The sequence below is a fragment of the Musca domestica genome, unplaced genomic scaffold (assembly GCF_030504385.1).
Source record: "Musca domestica strain aabys unplaced genomic scaffold, Musca_domestica.polishedcontigs.V.1.1 2, whole genome shotgun sequence".
Taxonomy (NCBI): Eukaryota; Metazoa; Arthropoda; class Insecta; order Diptera; family Muscidae; genus Musca; species Musca domestica.
In genome coordinates this window covers 22,545,329-22,564,712 of record NW_026712249.1, presented here as the reverse complement: position 1 = coordinate 22,564,712, position 19,384 = coordinate 22,545,329, and the positions used below count along the sequence as shown (strand labels likewise).

Here is a 19,384-nt window from a genome sequence, read left to right as displayed (position 1 = left end):
AGTCCTACGGAATGGTATCCGGAGATTTTGATGGCCATTGTTCGCTGGAAATGAAGCGAGGAACCTCATTTAATAACCATTCTTGGGTGGAGCGTGCTGAGTGCGATGTTGTTGAGGAGTCCTGTTTGAATGTCCAAGGAACTGTGGCCAAAATGTTTGAGTGCCCAAGGCTTTAATACACCCTTCAGAATATTTTCGCAATAATATTCTGCATTTATTTTGATGTCACGGTCGATTAATAAGAGGGGAGAGCAATCATCGGCTGTTATGGCGGCCCACACCATCACCATAGCCGGCGCTTGAATTCTGGTGGCCAACCGGAGGTGCACATTTTCAGCTGACCTCTGTGGCAAGTAAACACGATCATTTTCTTTGTTTACAAACCAAGCCCAAGGCTTTGATACACCCTCCAGAATATTTTCGCAATAATATTCGGCATTTATTCTGATGTCACGGTCGATTAATAAGAGGATAGAGCGACCATTGGCTGTTATGACGGTCCACACCATCATCATGGCCGGCGCTAGAGTTCTGGTAACCAAACGAAGGTGCACATTTTCAGCTGACCTCTTTGGCAAACTGCTGGACAACGAATGTTTCCTCATCGGCAGTTCACCACTTTCGGCCAATCAAAGCAACTCTTCAGCTCTTTTGAGTCTATTTTTTTCTGTTGCGGTGTAAGTTCTTGCACTTTTTGGAATTTTAATGGCTTTACTCCGAGCTCATTTTTCAATATTTGCCGAATGGAATATTGCGATATGTTCAGCTCAAGAGCCATTTTCGGCCACTGCGACGCGGGTTTCGATCAAGTCGCTTCTTTACTTTTTGAACCTTTTCTGCTGATGTTGCTACTTTCTTCCGCCCACTTCCTTGACGTCGGGCTACGCTACCAGTATCACGGTAACGAGCGATTGGTGCGAGACACAAAAGATTTATTCACAATAAAAATTCGGGAGTGCTCTAACGATAGCCACTTGTGGTTTTCCAGCCAAATATAAAGAAATTACACTATCGCGTTTGAATTCCATCACGAATAACTTTTTTTCTGGAAAACTCCCACCAAAATGCTTCTGTACGCTTTTAAACAATATAATGAGCTGTCACTAGAATAATTTTAACAGCTGTCGGACGAGTGCCTTGGAAATGACATCAGTCTGAAGTTGGTTGTAGTTTTTTCATCTCACACTGTAATAATAGTAGCATCCGATATTCCGTTTTAGCCAATTATAGCCACATGCTCCAAATGAATTGTATCAAAATTAGTACTTGGATTTCGCCATAGGCACTTTCTTCTCTGGCAGATAATTCGCTATACAGGTCGACGTTTTTGTATAGCCTCCATTTTACTGTGGATTTCCTAAAATTCCTTGTTCAGAGTATCGTAGGAGAGTGTGGCGCAGTACTCGTATGATAAAATTAACACTGTCATATTTTCAAGGTTCTAATTTTTCACACTTTGGTGGGTATTAAAAAATCGATCCTACCGAATATTTATCTCATATTTATTAATTATAATTTATTTTGTATAAATAAATAATTTAATATAAGTAAATATTGTTTTTCAAAAATTATTGAATTCTTTGCGAGGACAAATTAAACGTTGATGATTTTGTCAATGCCCACGTCTTAGACAAAGACATTTGTTTTTGACTTCTACGGGTGCGTATTTATATTTGTGTGTGGCCATATTTGTGAAATATTAATATTTCCTATAATTGCAAAAAAAAAAAATAATAATAAGAAAATGTGATGCATTGGCTATGAGTCGTTTCCCTTCCCTCACTTTTCTGCAAAATTTTGTGTTTTTGAAAACAGTTTTGCACACTCACACAGCAATGCACCCAAGTTGAAAAGAAAAATTTTTAATGATGACAATGACCGCATCGGCTAGCATCGAATAGATCAATGAACCAGATATGGGGCAGAATTATTTTCAAAAAACATTTTCACGTAAATAATGGACATGTGAACGTGTCAGAGCTGCAAAAATGATAATGGCAATGAAAAATGTGTCAGATTTTATATTTTCAAAAAAATTAATGTTTGTCTTTGATAAAAATGGCTTTAAGGACTTGTACTTACGGTTATTCTATTTTTCCCGATTTTATGGAATAATTTTAAATTTCACTCTGGAGTTGAATTTTTGAAATTGAAGAAAATTATGAAAGTGGTATTGTCGATGTTGGAAGGTGTAGCTGAGGTCAGTATAGAGAACGACAATTGCAACTGCATTATTTCTGACGACAACTGCAAGCAGAAAAATTTCAAAAATTAGGAAATAGTATTTGAAATGTATAAACTTGTTTTAGTCGGGGTGGATTCGGAAATGATAAATAGTTGGTGACATGTAGGCTTGATTTTGTTTGACAATGAAATATTCTATTCAAACCTTAAGAAGCAACAAGTTTAGAAGTATCAGTCGTTTTTGCCGACAGATGTATACCCTCAGCCAATGTTTGATTATTTAAATATATTTTGACTTCTGGAATGATTATTCCAACCTTACCAGTGGGTCAATATTCTCCATTTCGTATCGGAGCTAAATAAATAAAATGATGCATGGTAAGATGAAAAAACTGCAATCAACTTCAGACTGCCGTCATTTCTAAGCCACTTGTCCGACAGCTCTTAAAATTATTCCAGTGACAACTTTTGGGTGAGAATTTATCAGAAAAAAGTCATTCGTGATGGAATTCAAGCGTGATAGTGTGATTTCTTTAAATTTGGCTGGAAAACCACAAGTGGCTATCGTTAGAGCACTCCAGCATTTGAATGTGAATAAATCGTTTGTGTCTTGTACCATTGCTCGTTACCGTGATACTGGTAGCGTAGCCCGACGTCAAGGAAGTGGACGGAAGAAAACAGCAACATCAGCAGAAATGGTTCGAAAAGTAAAAAAGCGATTTGATCGCAACCCGCGTCGCAGTGGCCGAAAAAGGGCTCGTGAGCTGAATATATCGCAATATTACATTCGGCAAATATTGAAAAATGAGCTCGGGGTAAAGCCATTGAAGTTCCAAAAAAGTGCAAGAACTTACACCGCAACAGAAAGAAAATAGACTCAAAAGAGCTAAAGAGTTGCTTCGCTTGGCCGAAAGTGGTGAACTGCCGAATTTGGTTTTCTCCGCTCTCAGCAGTTTGTAAACAAACAAAATGATCGTGTTTACTTGCCAAAGGGGTCAGCTGAAAATGTGCACCTTCGGTTGGCCACCGGAATTCAAGCGCCGGCCATGGTGATGGTGTGGGTCGCCATAAAAGCCGATGGTCGCTCTCCGCTCGTATTAATCGACCGTGACATCAGAATAAATGCCGAATATTGTTGCGAAAATATTCTGGAGGGTGTATTAAAGTTTTAGGCACGCAAATATTTTGGCCGCAGATCTTGGACATTCCAACAGGACTCAGCACTCGTCACCCAAGAATGTTTACAAAATTAGGTTCATCGCTTCATTTCCATCGCACAATGGCCTCCAAAAGATCCGGATACTAATCCGTTGGACTATTGTGTCTGGAGTGTTTTGGAAAGCAAGGTTGGCACTAAAAAATACCAAAGTGTCGGTTTTGTTGGTCGTTTGAAGGCCATAATTCGTATCAAAGGTGACCAATTCGAACAAATCTAACTTTTTCTAACATTTGATGCGATTTCCGACAGTGTTTGTTTTGATTCAAAAAAATGAAAAAAAAAAAAAAAAAAAACAATTTAAAAAGCAATAAGTTCGGCCTGTCCGAACTTTGAATACCCTCCACTATTTGGAAGGAATTTGGACATTTTCTAAAAATAAAATCCGTTAAAGATTCTGTTAAAATCTTAAAAATACCGAATACAGCCGTTATATTGGGGTCTATACGACCTGCACCTACATAGGCTTTTTTTGTCATAAGCCATTAACATATTCAAATCCGAAACTTGAAATAAACGGTGAATAATGTAGCTACAATCATCAAAATACCGTATATAGGAAGGTACTGTTATATTGAAGCTATACGAAGGCCTCGATCTGTATAGACAATTTTCTGTCACAGGCTGTAGCTTCCATTACGAACTTCAAATACGACATCTCAAACAATTTCGGAAAGTATTGTACCTAAAATCGTTAAAATACCGAATGTAGGGATGAAGTGATAAATAGGGCCTATACGAAGACCTGGTCCTGCACAGACAATTTTCTGTCATAGGCTGTAGTATCCATTACGAACTTCAAATACCAAATTTGAAACATTTCCGGTGAATAATGTCGCTAAAATCATCAAAATAGCGAATATCGGGATTTACCCTTATATGGGGGCTATATCAAAACTTGACCTGCATAGACAATTTTCTATCTTAGGCTGTAGTATCCATTACGAATTTCAAATACCAAATTTGAAACAACTCCGGCTAATAATGTCGCTTCTGTCACAGGCTGTAGTATCCATTACGAACTTCAAATGACAAAATTGAAACAATTCCGGTGAATAATGTCGCTAAAATCAACAAAATACCGAATATCGGGAGGTAACGTTATATGGGGGCTATACGAAGACGTGGACCTGCTCAGACAATTTTCTGTCATCGGCTGTAGTATCCATTTCGAACTTCAAATACCAACTTTGAAAAAATTCCGGTGAATAATGTCGCTCAAATCATCAATATACCGAATATCGGGAGGTACTGATGTATGGGGGTACCGTTGACCTATATGGCACATTTACGAACCTGGCAAAATAAACATGCCGTTGTAGAAAAGGCATTTTGGTCCCTATTTGAGAATATTTTTAGAAATTTTGTTTTGCAACTCCACATTTCTCAAGAGTGCTATTCCATATGTCGACATAACAAAAAAAAAAAAACCCCATAACATCGTCCACTTTTCGAACTGACATTTTAATTATTTATTAACAATTAAAAATCTGTTTCTATTTCATGTTTGCAATTGATAGAAGGCAAGTATATGTTTCCACTTATTTTTTGTATTCTGATAAGAGGAGGCTAGAATATATAAATATCCCAGCAGTCGGCTAGTTTGTTTTGTCTACGTTTCGACTTGAAATAGCGGATTGTTTCCATGATACTATCTCATGCAGATAGCAACAGGTATTATTGTAAATAATTTGTTTTTATTTTTTTTTTTAATTGTTAAGTTTTGATAAGAAAATGTACGTGTTTATTTTAATTTATGTTGAATGGTGCGAATTCGTTTAAATTGGGTTCATTATAATCAAATGAACACGTAGAAATATTTTTTTTTTTTGAAATTAAAGTATAGATAATAGATTTCGATGAGATATGACTTCGGATCTGATATGGCTTCTAGTATTCTTGGAAAAGTGTAAAGTTGGTTTGTTTCGCAGAAGTTGACATTGAACGCTTTAAATATTACTTTGAAGATAATCTACTCCCGACGGAAGCAAAGAAGAATAATAAGAGATATTGTGACGTAGATCCTTTAAAAAAGTGGCTACTTGTGTTCCACCTGTTGGAAAGGGACTGCTCGGTATAGGTCCACTTTTTGGCATGGGACCTAAAAATGATCTGGATCTGGTCATAGGTCCAAGTTTAGGCAAATAACTCAAAAATTGATTTTCTTTCCAAAAAAAGTCAGACAAAGACATTTTGGCATATCAAAGACATTTTGGCATATCACCCAAAAATTATACCCTTGCAAAAAATGTTGAGATTGGTCGTTCAATTAATTGGCCCAAATTTAAAAATGGTACCCAGTAAAATAGGCCAGTATAGGTCCACATATCATCCACAAAATTATCTCCATTCAAAAAAGTGACCCCAAATATGAACTCCGTCCGAAAAGTGGCCGGCATAACTACTCGTTTTTGCATACGAAAGACAAAAAACACTGGACCCAAAAAAGACTTCTTAAAAAGAGTAACCAGTATACGTCAAACATTTTTGGTTAGGGCTAATTAAGTTATATTCTTCCAAAAAAAAAGTGGTCAGTACAGATGCACTTTTTGCCATAAGACCAACGTTTGGAGATATTCTGAGCGATTATATTTGGCTAGAGAGGGTATACAGGGTGAGATAAAAAAACTGCAACAAACGCAAACGCCATTATTTTTTACCTTTTTTTTAATTTTATTGAATGAAAATAAAAAATGTCGGAAATAACTTCAAATTTTAGAATAAGTTTAGATTTGTTCGAATTGGTCAACTTTGCCACGAATTATGTCTCGTCTTTTGTGTCTCGTACCATCGCTCGTTACCGTGATACTGGAAGCGTAGCCCGACGTCAAGGAAGTGGACGGAAGAAATCAGCAGTATCAGCAGAAATGGTTCGAAAAGTAAAGAAGCGATGGCCGAAAAATGGCTCGTAAGCTGAACATATCGCAATGTTCCATTCGGCAAATATTGAAAAATGAGCTCGGGGTAAAACCATTGAAATTCCAAAAAGTGCAAGAACTTACACCGCAACAGAAAGAAAATAGAGAAAACATTCGTTGTCCAGAAGTTTGTAAACAAACAAAATGTTTACGTTTTTACTTGCCAAAGAGGTCAGCTGAAAAAATTTGCACCTTCGGTTGGCCACCAGAACTCAAGCACAGGCCATGGTGATGGTGTTGGCCGCCATAAAAGCCGATGGTCGCTCTCCACTCGTATTAATCGACCGTGGCATCAGAATAAATGCTAAATATTATCGCGCCACCCAAGAATGGTTACAAAATGAGGCTCCTCGCTTCATTTCCAGAAATCTCCGGATACCAATCCGTTGGACTATTGTGTTTGGGGTATTTTGGAAAGCAAGATCGGCACTAAAAAATACCAAAGTGTCGATCACCTCAGCGCTTGCTTCACCGGGAATGGGACAAAATACCGCAGAGCAACATTCATTGGTCATTTGAAGGCCATAAATCGTGCCAAAGGTGACCAATCTGACAAATCTAAACTTATTCTAAAATTTGATGTTATTTCCGACATTTTTTGCTTTCATTCATTAAAAATTAAAAAAATGTAAAAAAATTATGGAGTTTGACTTTCTTGCATTTTTTTTTTTTTTATCTCACCCTGGATATCGAAGCTATAGCTATATCTGAACCTATTTTCATCAGATTTGAAGTACATGTTTCTAGGATGGATTTATTCAGAATTGCCAAGATTCAGTTCATTTGGGCTGATATTAGCCAGGTGGTGCACAATAAACCTATTTTTGGGCAACGATATATATGGGATCTCTATCCAAATCTAAACCGATCGCGATAGAATTTGACAGGGGTGTTTTTGAGATCCATAAGTTATCTGGTATCAAATATCATTATTGTGGAGTGCATATTACGCATGTGAGGGACTGAAACCCCCGAATCGGAAGAAACATACATATACGGCAGTCATAGCTATATCTCAACTAATTTAAAATTGGTTTAAAATTTGATGACCTTGCTTCTAGACTGAATTTAGTCGGAATTGCCTAGATTCTGTTTATTTGGGCTGACATTAGCCATTTGGTGCACAATAAACCTGATATCGGCTAAAGATATATATAGGAGCAATATATCTAAATTTGAACCGATTCTCAACAATTTCAAATATTGTTTGGAAAATTTAATTTCAATAATAAATGCGACCTCCATTTTGTAAAAATAAATCGACTCAGAAAGTGATTCTATGAAGATCTTCAAAAGTAACTATGGGTCTATCTCGCTTCCTTCTCCAAATACACAAAGACATAATGCCCTTACCACTATTTGGTGCAGGGGTATGTAAACGTCACGTCATAATATAGTCTCACCGATTTTAACATACAGGCGAAATGTCGACATTCTAGCTCTTAAATTATAGACTTTAGCTCCGAAACCCCAGTTTTTAACAGTTTTTGTGAATTTTGGTACGCATTTAAAAAAATCCTGTGTAATCCTCTACCTACACAAAAATGATAATTCACATGCAAAATTTCAAAATTTTTCGTTTCATCTGAGCTTTGATGACAAACTACACACAAATTTTACAATATTTTACAATATATCTTGCTTTATCTATAGAGTTGGTTAGCTACTTCCAATATATATCTTTGAGCCACTGTAATTTCTAATTCCATTCAATGACTACTCCCCCATTAAATACATGGCGTAATTCCAAACACAAGCAACAACAAAAAGGAGAGAGGGCAATGAGTGCAAAGTGCATTGACGACGCCACATTACACAGAGCACCTACAACGTCATAGTAACTCAAATATGTTTTATCAAAGAGAACCACTTCCAAAACTCATCTGGCGACTCTCCTAACGAAGCAAACACGTATTCACATATGGCTCCCTAACACCACCCCACCACACCCACAATTGTAATGGATTTTTTGTTTTTCTTTGTGTTAAGAGAGGGAGAGAGTTATGGCGAGAGAAAGTTAATGCAACTTTACTTGTTGAGTTCAATTGAGGTGTTGTGTACTTGCATTGCCCTCTCTCCCACTCTCGTTCTTTCTCTTTCATTGAGTACTTGGTTGTTGGTCGGTTGGTTGGTTGGTTGAATGATTGTTGACATTGTGAAGCTCTTTTTTTGTTAGGGGGGTTTTGTTTTTGTTTGGTTTGGTTTTTTTTTTTTTTTGTACCAGTTGCGATCAGTTGTACGGCGTACGTTGACCATAGATGATCATTAAAAGTTGTGGCCAAAAATAGCAAAACATCAAAAAGAAACGAATTTATTTTTCCGCTCTTTAGTTGCCTTACTTTTTTGTTGTTACAAATTTTAATTGTATACAATTTTGTCTGGCCTTTTTAAACAAAGAAAACAAAAACAAAAATTAAACAGAAAGAAGAAGAAGAAAAATAATTAAACAAATCGTGTGTGTGTGTCAGTGGCATTCATTTCGCGTTAAATACAAAATTACAAATTTTCGCATCTTTTCGCTTGGAAATTTCGTTTAGATACCAACTAACTTTTTGCCGACTAATACATGTATGTATGAGTGTGTGGGTGTGTTTTTTCTTGTTTGTACAGTACCCTCATGCTCCCCACTCCAATTGTATTTGCTGTTATCTCTGCTCTGCAATTGGAGATTGCGTGAAGTACCTACGAAATAAATATAAAATTAAATAAATGATTAATAAATGTCACATTTTGCGAAAATTCGGGAAATCCAAATTGAATTCAAAGGAAAACCAAATCGATCATGCCAAAGATAGTGATGCTCTCCTGCTCTCTATTTAAAACAACAATTATAAAGGCCATGTGAATAAAACAACAACAATTCAGACATGTGAAAATTGTGGAAATTTTTTATTTATTTAAAAATTAAGTGTTGTTGCTATTGTTGTTGCCAATGATGACGAATTGTTTACCAAGTGCTGTGTCATTCGCAAAAAAGGTGTTAACATCCTCTCCACCCGCTCGCATTTATCACACAAAGAGTGTCAGACAAAAAGAAAACAACACAAAGAAAAAAATAATTTAAATTTTAATGAAAAAAGAAAAAAACAAATAATAATAAAAAACAAAAAATGACTTCCATTTAATAATTTTAAAAATAAAACAAACAAATGTTTTTATAATTTTTGTCATATTTTTTTCTCAAATGATGGAAAAACCAAAACAAAATTAATGTCAATAAAATAACTTATTTATGAATAAAAAAAATAGCCATACAAAATAAACAATAACAACAACAAATCAAACATAATAAATTCTATAATTTATAAATAACAACAATAATTGATTTAGTAGGTGCTGTGCGTCAAGCGATAGCACGAAATTATGACGATGACAATTGGTTAGTCGCCAAGTGAGCGACCGCAATTGCTTGCTGTACGTCATTCGATTTATGACCAAGCGGCGTCAGGCGCGCTCTCAAACACTTCAAAGTCAATATTAGCAATTCAATGCAATCAGAATGGAAATATTGGCGATTGGGTACCTACCTTGAATACCAAAATTGATAAATAAAAAAGGTGTTAATTTGGAACGTGCCGATAGGAGGGTACCTACTAATTTTTTAAGAAACAAGTTGGAAATGATCAGCCGATTTGACCGACAGATGTATACCCTCAGCCTATGTCCGCTTATTAAAATATATTTTGCCTTGCCTTATGGAGTATTCAGACTCTTGACCCTTTATGGGGGATGTTTCGATGGAGTGGGCCAATGATGTCCGTATCGAATCTAACCTAAGTCTGATATAAATATTAAATCGTTCCTGGTTTTGGCACCACAATTATTTAAAATTTTGTGCGAACATTTGTTAAACAAAAATTTAACTGTTTGTGGGGATGGAACAGAAGGTGACCGATTTATTCCATATTCACATCAGATTTCCGCCCGAGAAAAATATAAATATTAAAAATTTGTGGAGGAGATACCAGAAAGAGGTGGGGCGATTTGTATCGTTCATTAGTAAAAATATTGGGATATGTAAAATTTGTAGAGAATCGAAAGCTTTTTTTTCGCAATTTAATGAGCGTTTTTATACCATTAGCCATATTTGTAGAGAGGGTATGTATCATTTTATACGGCCAAAACGTGCCTCATCGAAATAACGGTTTTAGACCCTAGGTTTCTTTGGACCAAATCCATTTCAGGACATTTGGAGTCGATCTAGCGATGTCCTTCCGTCCGTCTGTCTGCTTGGCTGGCTAGTTCGTACGATAACTCTCAAAGGGAGTATCCGATTTGATCCAAAGTTGGTATATCGTAATATTATTGTCAAACTTAGATCGAGTTCGGAGATGGGCAATATCGGTACACTCCTTCTGGTACCTACCCCACAAAAACTCAATATTTTCAAAGAAAATATTTTACTGCACAGAAAAGAAAGAAAAATCCGATTTTGCTCCAACTTTGCAAATCCAGGTGCGAAAATGGAAAATATCGATCCACTCCTTCCACAGAGGGTCAACATATTGGATACTTATAACTCTATAAAATGTGATGTAAGAGTCCGATTGTCTTCAAATTACGCACATCACAATAATTTTATTAATCCAAGGTCTGGTGTGTAGATGGCCCAATCCTTCAGGTACATCCCCCACAAAACTTTGAAAATTTCTGCACAGAAAGAGAAAGAATAATCGGATTTTGCGCCAACTTTGCAAATAATATTTTCATCAGTGCTAGGTCAGGTGAGAAAATTGACAATATCGGCCCCTCAATCAAGAACCTTCCCCACAAAGGTTCAAAATTTTTAATAATTACAAATCTTATAAAATGTGATTTAAGAGTCCGATTGACTTCAAATTTTACACATCCCAATATAATTTTTTTTTTAACCCAAGGTCTGGTGTTAAGATGGAAAATGTAGGTCGACTCCTTCTGGTGTTTCATCCACAAAAGGTCGATATTTTCTGCACAGAAAGAGAAACGATAATCCGATTTTGCTCCAACTTTGCAAATCCTAATATTTGTGTCAGTGCTTGGTCAGGTTCGAAAATATCGGTCCACTCCATGAAGTACATTCCCCACAAAGGGTCAAAATAATTTTGAATAATTACAACTCTTATAAAATGGGATGCCAGAGTCCGACAGTCAAATCCGAAAGTCCGACAGTCAAATTTCACACATCTCAATATTTTTATTAACCCAAGATCTGGTGTGAAGATGGAATATATCAGTCCACACCTTCTGGTACCTTCCCCACAAAGACTCAAAATCTTGAATATCCATGAAGCTCATAAAACGAGAAATTAACCTTCGATTCTATTCAGAGTTTGCATATCTCAATATTTCCATCAACACAAGATCTGTTATAAAGATGATAGAGATCGGACCATTCCTTCTGGTACCTCCTCAACAAATCGTCAAAGTTTTGAATAACCAAAACTATTATAAAGTTCCAAATAAGCATCCGGATCTCTTCATATTTCACACATTCCATTATTTCTACTTACACAAGATCTGCTGTGAAGATGGGATATATCGGTCTACTCCTTCTGATACCTCTCCCACAAAGGCTCAAGCTCTTAAAAAAAAAAAAACAAATTATCGTCCGATTTTATTCAAAGTTGGTACATCTCAATATTTCCATCAACACAATATCTGTTATAAAGATTTTAGAGATCGGACCATTTTAAAAAACAAAACGCTCAAAGAAAGCAAAATAAGCAGCCAACTTTCTTCTAATTTCACTCACACACATTTTTGCTAACACCAGATCTGTTGCGAAGATGATATACATCTGCGAACTCCTTCTGGTACCTCAACCACAAAGGGTCCAAATTTTCATTACTTTTATCTGTCATAACTTGAGAAACAAGTCAGCGATTCTTTCCAACTTACGATATCTAAATATTTCTCTTAACCCGAAACCTGAGATGAATGTGGAATTTATTGTTTCTCTTAAAATTGTATATAAATGTTCGATTTTCTTGTAATTTTGCACACACCAATATTTTTATCTGTATTAGATGCAGTATGGAAATGGAATACTTCAGTACCTCAGGCACGTTTTAGGATTTTCTATAAATTATCACATATCTCATATAAAGCGAAGAAAGTAGTCGATATAGTCCAAACCTGGCACGTCACAATATTTATATCAAATTTATTTAGGTCAATTCCTTTCGAACCTACTCCATAGAGGTTCAAACATTTACATTTTCATAACAGAAGTCAAAATATATATAAATCATCGAACATTGGCTGAGGGTATATATCTGTCGGCAAAACTGACTGATACTTTTTAACTTGTTTTATTGATGTTTTATTTAATAATTTTTATGTTATATTAAATAATATTATTCTGTTTAACATTTTTCAAAATAATCAGTTAGTGTTAATGTCAAAAAAGTGGAAACATTGAAAATACATTCCCACAATTCTTAAACATATTTGTTATGCTACCACATCCCGTATTTAATGGAAAATTCTGCTATCGACTTTCCTAGTCAACAAAAATTTTCCATTCGATATTTTGAAAACAAAGCAATGATATTTTGGACGCCGGCATTCTCTTCCCCTCTCTTTCTCCCGCTCTCTGGACACAAATCTCATGTTTTCACCATTTTAATGGAAAATTTTGTCATCGAAATTTTCAAAACATGAAAATTTTCCATTAAAACATAACTGTGATCTTTGACCGGTCAAACTCAGTTTGTGCCGGTCTGACATTTTCCATAAATCTACCTGTTTCTAATTGTTATGTGGTAACATAGTGGAATTTTCCAATGGAAATGTTTATGCGCGCACACACAAACATAATGCTTGAAGATAATATGCATTTTATGACCCACACACAAGATAGATCAAGAGATGCATTCAACTGAAGCAAACTTGAACGCGTAGGGGTCAAAGCAATTCACTAGATAAAATATACTAAATTGTTTAGGGGTAATGGAAAAATACCAATAGCGTTTTGAAAATATTGTTCAACTTTGGGTGGCTCTATTTTTTGGTTTCTTAAGCGACTTGTTTTTACTGCAGAAGTGTCATACCTCAAAATAAGCCGACTTATCAAAGCGAAGTTGAACGAGACATGCCATCTACCTTCACACCAAAAAAAATGTAAACAAATGTACTTTATAAAAAAAACAAGTAGGCAAAGACTACAGTCGAGCGGGGCCGACCGTTGAATACCCTACAACACTATAATAAACGATACAGTTTATATAGGCGAGATACTCGAAAGAATTCCACAAGATATTGTGACAAATAATAAAAGAAAACCATCAGGTTTCGTTCTCTAATTTTCGAATAATAGCAACATAAACTAATTTGCTCATTTCCAATTTATTGGTAGATGTTGCACGTAAATGGTCTTCCTAGATCTGGAACCAATATTTCCCAAAGACCTATAATCTCTCAGAAGTGGCAAAAGATTAACATTTATTATTGGTTTTTGACTGAAACGCATCTATATGAGATACAGACATTTGACTATATTCTTCAACGAAATCAGCGTTAACGAAATAGTCAGAAGTGCGTCTTTCATGTATTTGTGAATTCTCAAAAAATCACTAGAATGGACATTTTCGTATTTTGTCTATAAAAGTTGGCAAACTCCTTCACACATTGAATATTTTTGGATGGCCATCCAAAACTGCTTGGCTTTTGCAATGTCCGATAACCCCCATAATTACGACCTGCTGACAATTTTGCAGTTTTTTGGTCCATTTCAACCCCTAAATATATGGCGATCATCTCCAAAAAGAATAGGCTTTTATTCTGACCCTCATCTTATCTCCATGCAAAATTTCGTAAGGATCGGGCGATAAATGCGATCTGTATATGATATCCTGATATCCTAACTACTTAGTTTTGTTAGCTGTAGAAATATTACCAAATGTTTAATTCAAAATGAAAATATGCCAAAAATATGACAAAATCGAAAAAATATGAGAAAATTTTACAAAATCAATATTTTCATCTTTAGAGAGATATTTTTATGCGATTTTTTAGACGTTTTATGTTTCCTGCCAAGAGGCCATTCTGAATTAATGAGAACTGTCGAAATCAGTTCAGCCGTTCTCGACATATAAGAGATTTTTCAAGCATATCTGCTTTGATAAACATATATATCGCACATATTTTGCTATATATCCGTTTTGTTGGATGTTAACATCAATGTAAAGATCAGAAGTAACCTTGTCATGGCTTTGTGATATCGTCGGGATTTAAAATATTCGCGGTTTAATGAAAATTTTTTGATTTTTTTCAACAAAAAAGATATGGGCTATTTTACCCGCTAAATATTATCCGATGACCACCCAAATGGGTAGGCTTCTTGCCAGCCCTAAACTCTAGCTACATGCGAAATTCCGCATCGATTGGTCTATAATTGCGACCTGTAGAGCAAGTGCAAAATCAGGAATTTTTTCAGTATTTGGTCCATTTCAACCCCTAAATATTATGCGATCATCACCAAAAGAAATAGGGTTCTATTCTGACCCTAGCCCCACCTTCATTTTAAATTTCGTGAAGATCGGACCATAATTGCGACCTGTAGAGTGATTACAAATTAACATGGACAGACGGACAGACGGACAGACGGACGGACGGACATACATAGCTAGATCGATTCAGCTCGGCGAGCTAGGAAGATCCATATATACTTTCCTATATGGGAAACCAATATTTCGAGGTGTTACATAAATTCTGGCCCAATCAAACTTATAATACCCCCAACACATAGTGTTGTAGGGTATAATAAAAACAGTTATTCATTCAAAATAAACATTACTCTATAGTAGATGGGTTCAGCTCTTCTACCCCGCTGTAGATGATCTCCGAGAATATCAACTTTTTTTTTTAATTTGTCCTATAGGACATCTTTATTGATTAAAAAAATTGGCATTACAATAACCTACAAAGCCAAAATGGCTTGTGTGTAGGATATAAAAAATTAAAAATATTCAAAATTTTAACAAAAGTCAAAAACTCCACACTGAGCTCATATACTCTACAGTAGGTGACCTCTGAGCTCATCTACTCTACAGTAGGTGATCTCTGAGCCCATCTACTCTATATTAGATGACATCTGAACTCATCTAATCTATAGTAGATGACCTCTAAGCCCATCTACTCTATAGTATATGATCTCTGAGTCCATCTATTTTATAGCAAATTATCTGTGAAAACAGCTACTCTATAGTAGATGATCTCTGACAACAGCTACTCTTGGTTAAATTGCCTCTGAGATCCTCTACTCTAAATAAGAAGACCTCTGAGCCTATCTACCCTAAATTATATGACATCTGAGCCCATCTGCTCTGAAGTAGATGAACTTCGATACACACTTCAATAAAAATTATGTTCTTGATATCTAGGCCTTCACTACATTATGGACTGTCATCATTTTATGTCCGCCACAACAAACTAATAGCTTCTTTCGTAACAAGTACCCGCAAAAATTTTAATTTTTTCCCAGACAGATAATCTGAGAATTCAGCACATCCTTGTTTACTTGTTTTGTTTTTTTTCCAATTTTAAACACTTCGATAAATCTAACCTATTTTTATAGATGCAAATAGGTAAAATGTCATAAACATTTTTTGCACCATAAAACGTGGGTTAAATTTTTAATACCATAACTGAATACATTATGAAGTTACGCTCCAGTTGGTGCTGGTGTTTCCTCTCTCTCTCTGCTTTTGTTATTCCGATTCTGTTATCAGCTTCCGTGATGGTTTAAAATCTACTACGCCAAATCAAACAAAATAAGTTCGCATCAAAATAACAAACATCAGTTTATTCGTCGACGTCTTCTTCTGCTTCTTCTTCTTCGTGTTCTCCTCCTCCTCCCTCATCTTGTAGATAACTCATAAATAATATTAGAAATTCAAAATGACAACAAAGACCATTTTTGCTGCATTGGAAAAGTTTGATGCTGCTATCAGCATTGTTGTTGTTGTTGTTGTTATTGTTTTGATATACAAAACAACAAAAACAACACATGATAGAAACTTCATCAACATCACAAAACAAAAATGGTATTTTCCATTTTGCTTCTTCTTTCATTCATTCGTTTTTACTACTTGAATATTCTCAAAATGTCTGCAGTTATCTGCGAGAATTTGTAGCTTTAAGATGTTAGAATAGGAACTTTGTTGAAAAGAAAAGGAAGAAGAAAACTGAAGTGTGTGGGCTGAGACAGTGGGTAGCAGTAACTATATAGTAGATTAAGAGAGAATGGATGACCATTGTCTAGATGCAACTGAGCTGCTCTAACTCCGAGCTTATCTACTCTATAGTAGATGACCTCTGAGCTCATCTACTCAATAGTAGATGGCCTTTGAGCACATCTACTCCATAGTAGATGACCTCTGAGCTCTTCTACTCTATAGTAGATGACCCCGGAGCTTATCTACTCTATAGTAGATGACTTCGGTGCTCATCTACTCTATAGTAGATGATCTCGGTGCTCATCTACTCTATAGTAGATGACCTCGGAGCTAATCAACTCTATAGTGGGTGACGTCGTAGCTCATCGACACTATAGTAGATGACCTCTGAGCTCATCTACTCTGTAGTAGATGACCTCGGAGCTCATCCACTCTAGAGTAGATGACCTCGGAGCTCATCCACTCTAGAGTAGATGACCTCGGAGCTCATCAACTCTATAGTAGGTGACGTCGTAGCTCATCTACTCTATTGTAGATGACCTCTGAGCTCTTCTACTCTATTGTAGATGACATCTGAGCTCTACTACTCTATAGTAGATGACCTCTTAGCTCTTCCACTCTATAGTAGATGACCTCTGAGCTCTTCTAGTCTATAGTAGATGACATCTGAGCTCTTCTACTCTACAGTAGCTATACTCTGAGCTCATCTACTCTATAGTAGATATATAGTCTGAGCTCATCTACTCTATAGTAGCTCATCTACTCTATAGTAGATGACCTCTGAGCCCATCTACTCTATAGTAGATGACCTCTGAGCCCATCTACTCTATAGTAGATGACCTCTGAGCCCATCTACTCTATAGTAAATGACCTCGGAGCTCATCTACTCTATAGTAGTTGTCCTCTGAGCTCACTCCGACATTCCATCACCTCGAAACACTGTGCCTGCCTCTATGCAAATTTGTCTCTGTACTCTCAGAGTGTTATTGTTATTGCAAGCTCCATGAAAACATCTAATAGACAAATATGTTAAAATAAAACAGAATAAATAAACAACATAAAGTGGGTCGTCAACATCGGCCGTATAGAAGGTGAAGAACATAACAATGTTTTGATTGTCATCAACATTGTTGTCAATTTTCTTCTGGCAACACATTTTTCTAAAGGTGGCAAAATTACTCTTGGCATCAGGAAATTATTTTTCTACCCTCATTTGGAGGCGCCTTAGCAGATGAGTAGGACATTTTGTGTTTCCAGTTGAAGATTTAACTTTTCAAAATATTGTTTTTGATATAACTCTTATGTGACCCGGAACTTTCACATTTTAGAATATCCCATAAATCAATCCGTTGTGGAAATCAACCTAGTTTTCGAACGGAATGGACATATTACTTAAATGTATTTTAGGTCGGTAGAATTTTCGTACCTCCCATATAACAGTATGATCCGATTAAAACGATTTTTTGGAGGTTTCAGTCATACCTTTAGCCCAATTTGCTATAAATCGGCAGTTTTTGTTCCAAGAGGATAGAAAACTTTTTCGCCAAAAACTGTCTACGTTTCACGTTTTCTCATAGCACCCATATAACAGAATTACCCAATATTCGGTAATTCGATTATTTTAAAATATTGTTCTTCATAAAATTTTTCGAAGTTGGTATTTTGATTTCAGAATGGCTTCCACCTTCTATGGCAAATGGGTCCGAACGAACTTAAGCGTTTTTTCCTTATTACTGGTTAAAGATGTTTTGAGAACCTTTGGAAGGCTTTCTGTCTATGGAAGATCCTTTAAATGACCTCTCTCTTAAGGTCTTCTGTCTCTAGAAGATCTTTTGAAGGTATTACATTCATAAAGGGCGTTACGAAGATTTCCTATACATAGAAGAACATTTTAATGCCTGCTGATTTTGGAGAACCTTTTCAAGGTATTCTGTCCATAGAACCCCTGTTTGAAGGCTTTTTTGTAACAGACTTTTTGGAATTTCTTTTAAAGGCCTTATATCTGCAGACACCTGTTTGAAATCCATTTCTGTTGAAACTTTTTGGCAAGTCTTCGTCAAGGTCTTCTATTTATAGATGTCTTCTATTAAGAGGGTCTTCCATCTGGCTCTCTTTGATCTGTAGATCATGAAAAGGTACTATTTTTTATAGAAGACCCTTTGAAGCTCGCTTCTTTCTATAGAATATCTTTTTGAAATTTTTGTTTTTTTCTCTATTGAAACCCTTTTTGAAGGTGTTCTCTCTATAGATGACCTATTAAAGGTCTCATGTCTACAGAAGACCATTCCTATAAAAAGGCCTTCTCAAGGTTTTCTGTTCGGAGGGCCTTTTGCCGGTCTTCTTGCTATGATCGACCTTTTCTTTTTTAAGATATAAAATGTAATCGGGTATATTACAGCTAACAATAGGAGGATTATTTTGGTTCCTCAAGTGAGTCATATCGGGTTTTTTGGTATTTTTTCAAAATATGGTTAAAAACTTCCTTTAAACGAAATCGTAACAAGTTAAAATATTCTACAAAACTATTTGTCATTAAATTCTACTATAGGTCCCAGAAGACATCAAAAGTCTAAATCTTACCCAAATGTCAGGAATTCGCAAAATTTAAAAACAATTTTTTGGGGATAAAGACGTACTTTATGTGAGTTTATGCAATATTCTCCTACAAAGCATCATTTTAGAAGGACGACGTCAAAGACAAAAATATGTTTCATAAAATTTTACAATAAGTCACCAAAGAAAAGAAGGCTCTATTTTCATGAAATTCCAAGAAATCGGTCTATGTAATTTAATATTTGAAAATTATTTCATGCTAATGTTGATCGCTACTGCACTGAAAATAGTCCATCGGCTTAGTTCGATTTTGGCATACTTTTTCCCATATATCGGCCGGTATCTCACAAATAAAT

General features: G+C 35.8%; 1 protein-coding gene across 7 annotated transcripts in view; it reads left to right on the top strand.

Moving 5' to 3' along the window:
- LOC101893244 (cytosolic purine 5'-nucleotidase) overlaps positions 1-19,384 on the top strand; it is a 110,212-nt gene that overhangs the window by 14,080 nt on the left and 76,748 nt on the right. The window contains exon 1 of one of the 7 annotated variants that reach the window (XM_059121982.1): positions 5,031-5,074. The exons of 5 other annotated variants lie outside the window; for them this stretch is intronic. In XM_059121982.1, the coding sequence (XP_058977965.1) occupies positions 5,046-5,074 (29 nt within the window). In that variant the 5' untranslated portion in view covers positions 5,031-5,045. Of the gene's footprint in view, positions 1-5,030; positions 5,075-8,546; positions 8,887-19,384 lie in introns of those variants that run through there. One more of the 7 variants, XM_011292598.3, reaches the window with a different exon arrangement.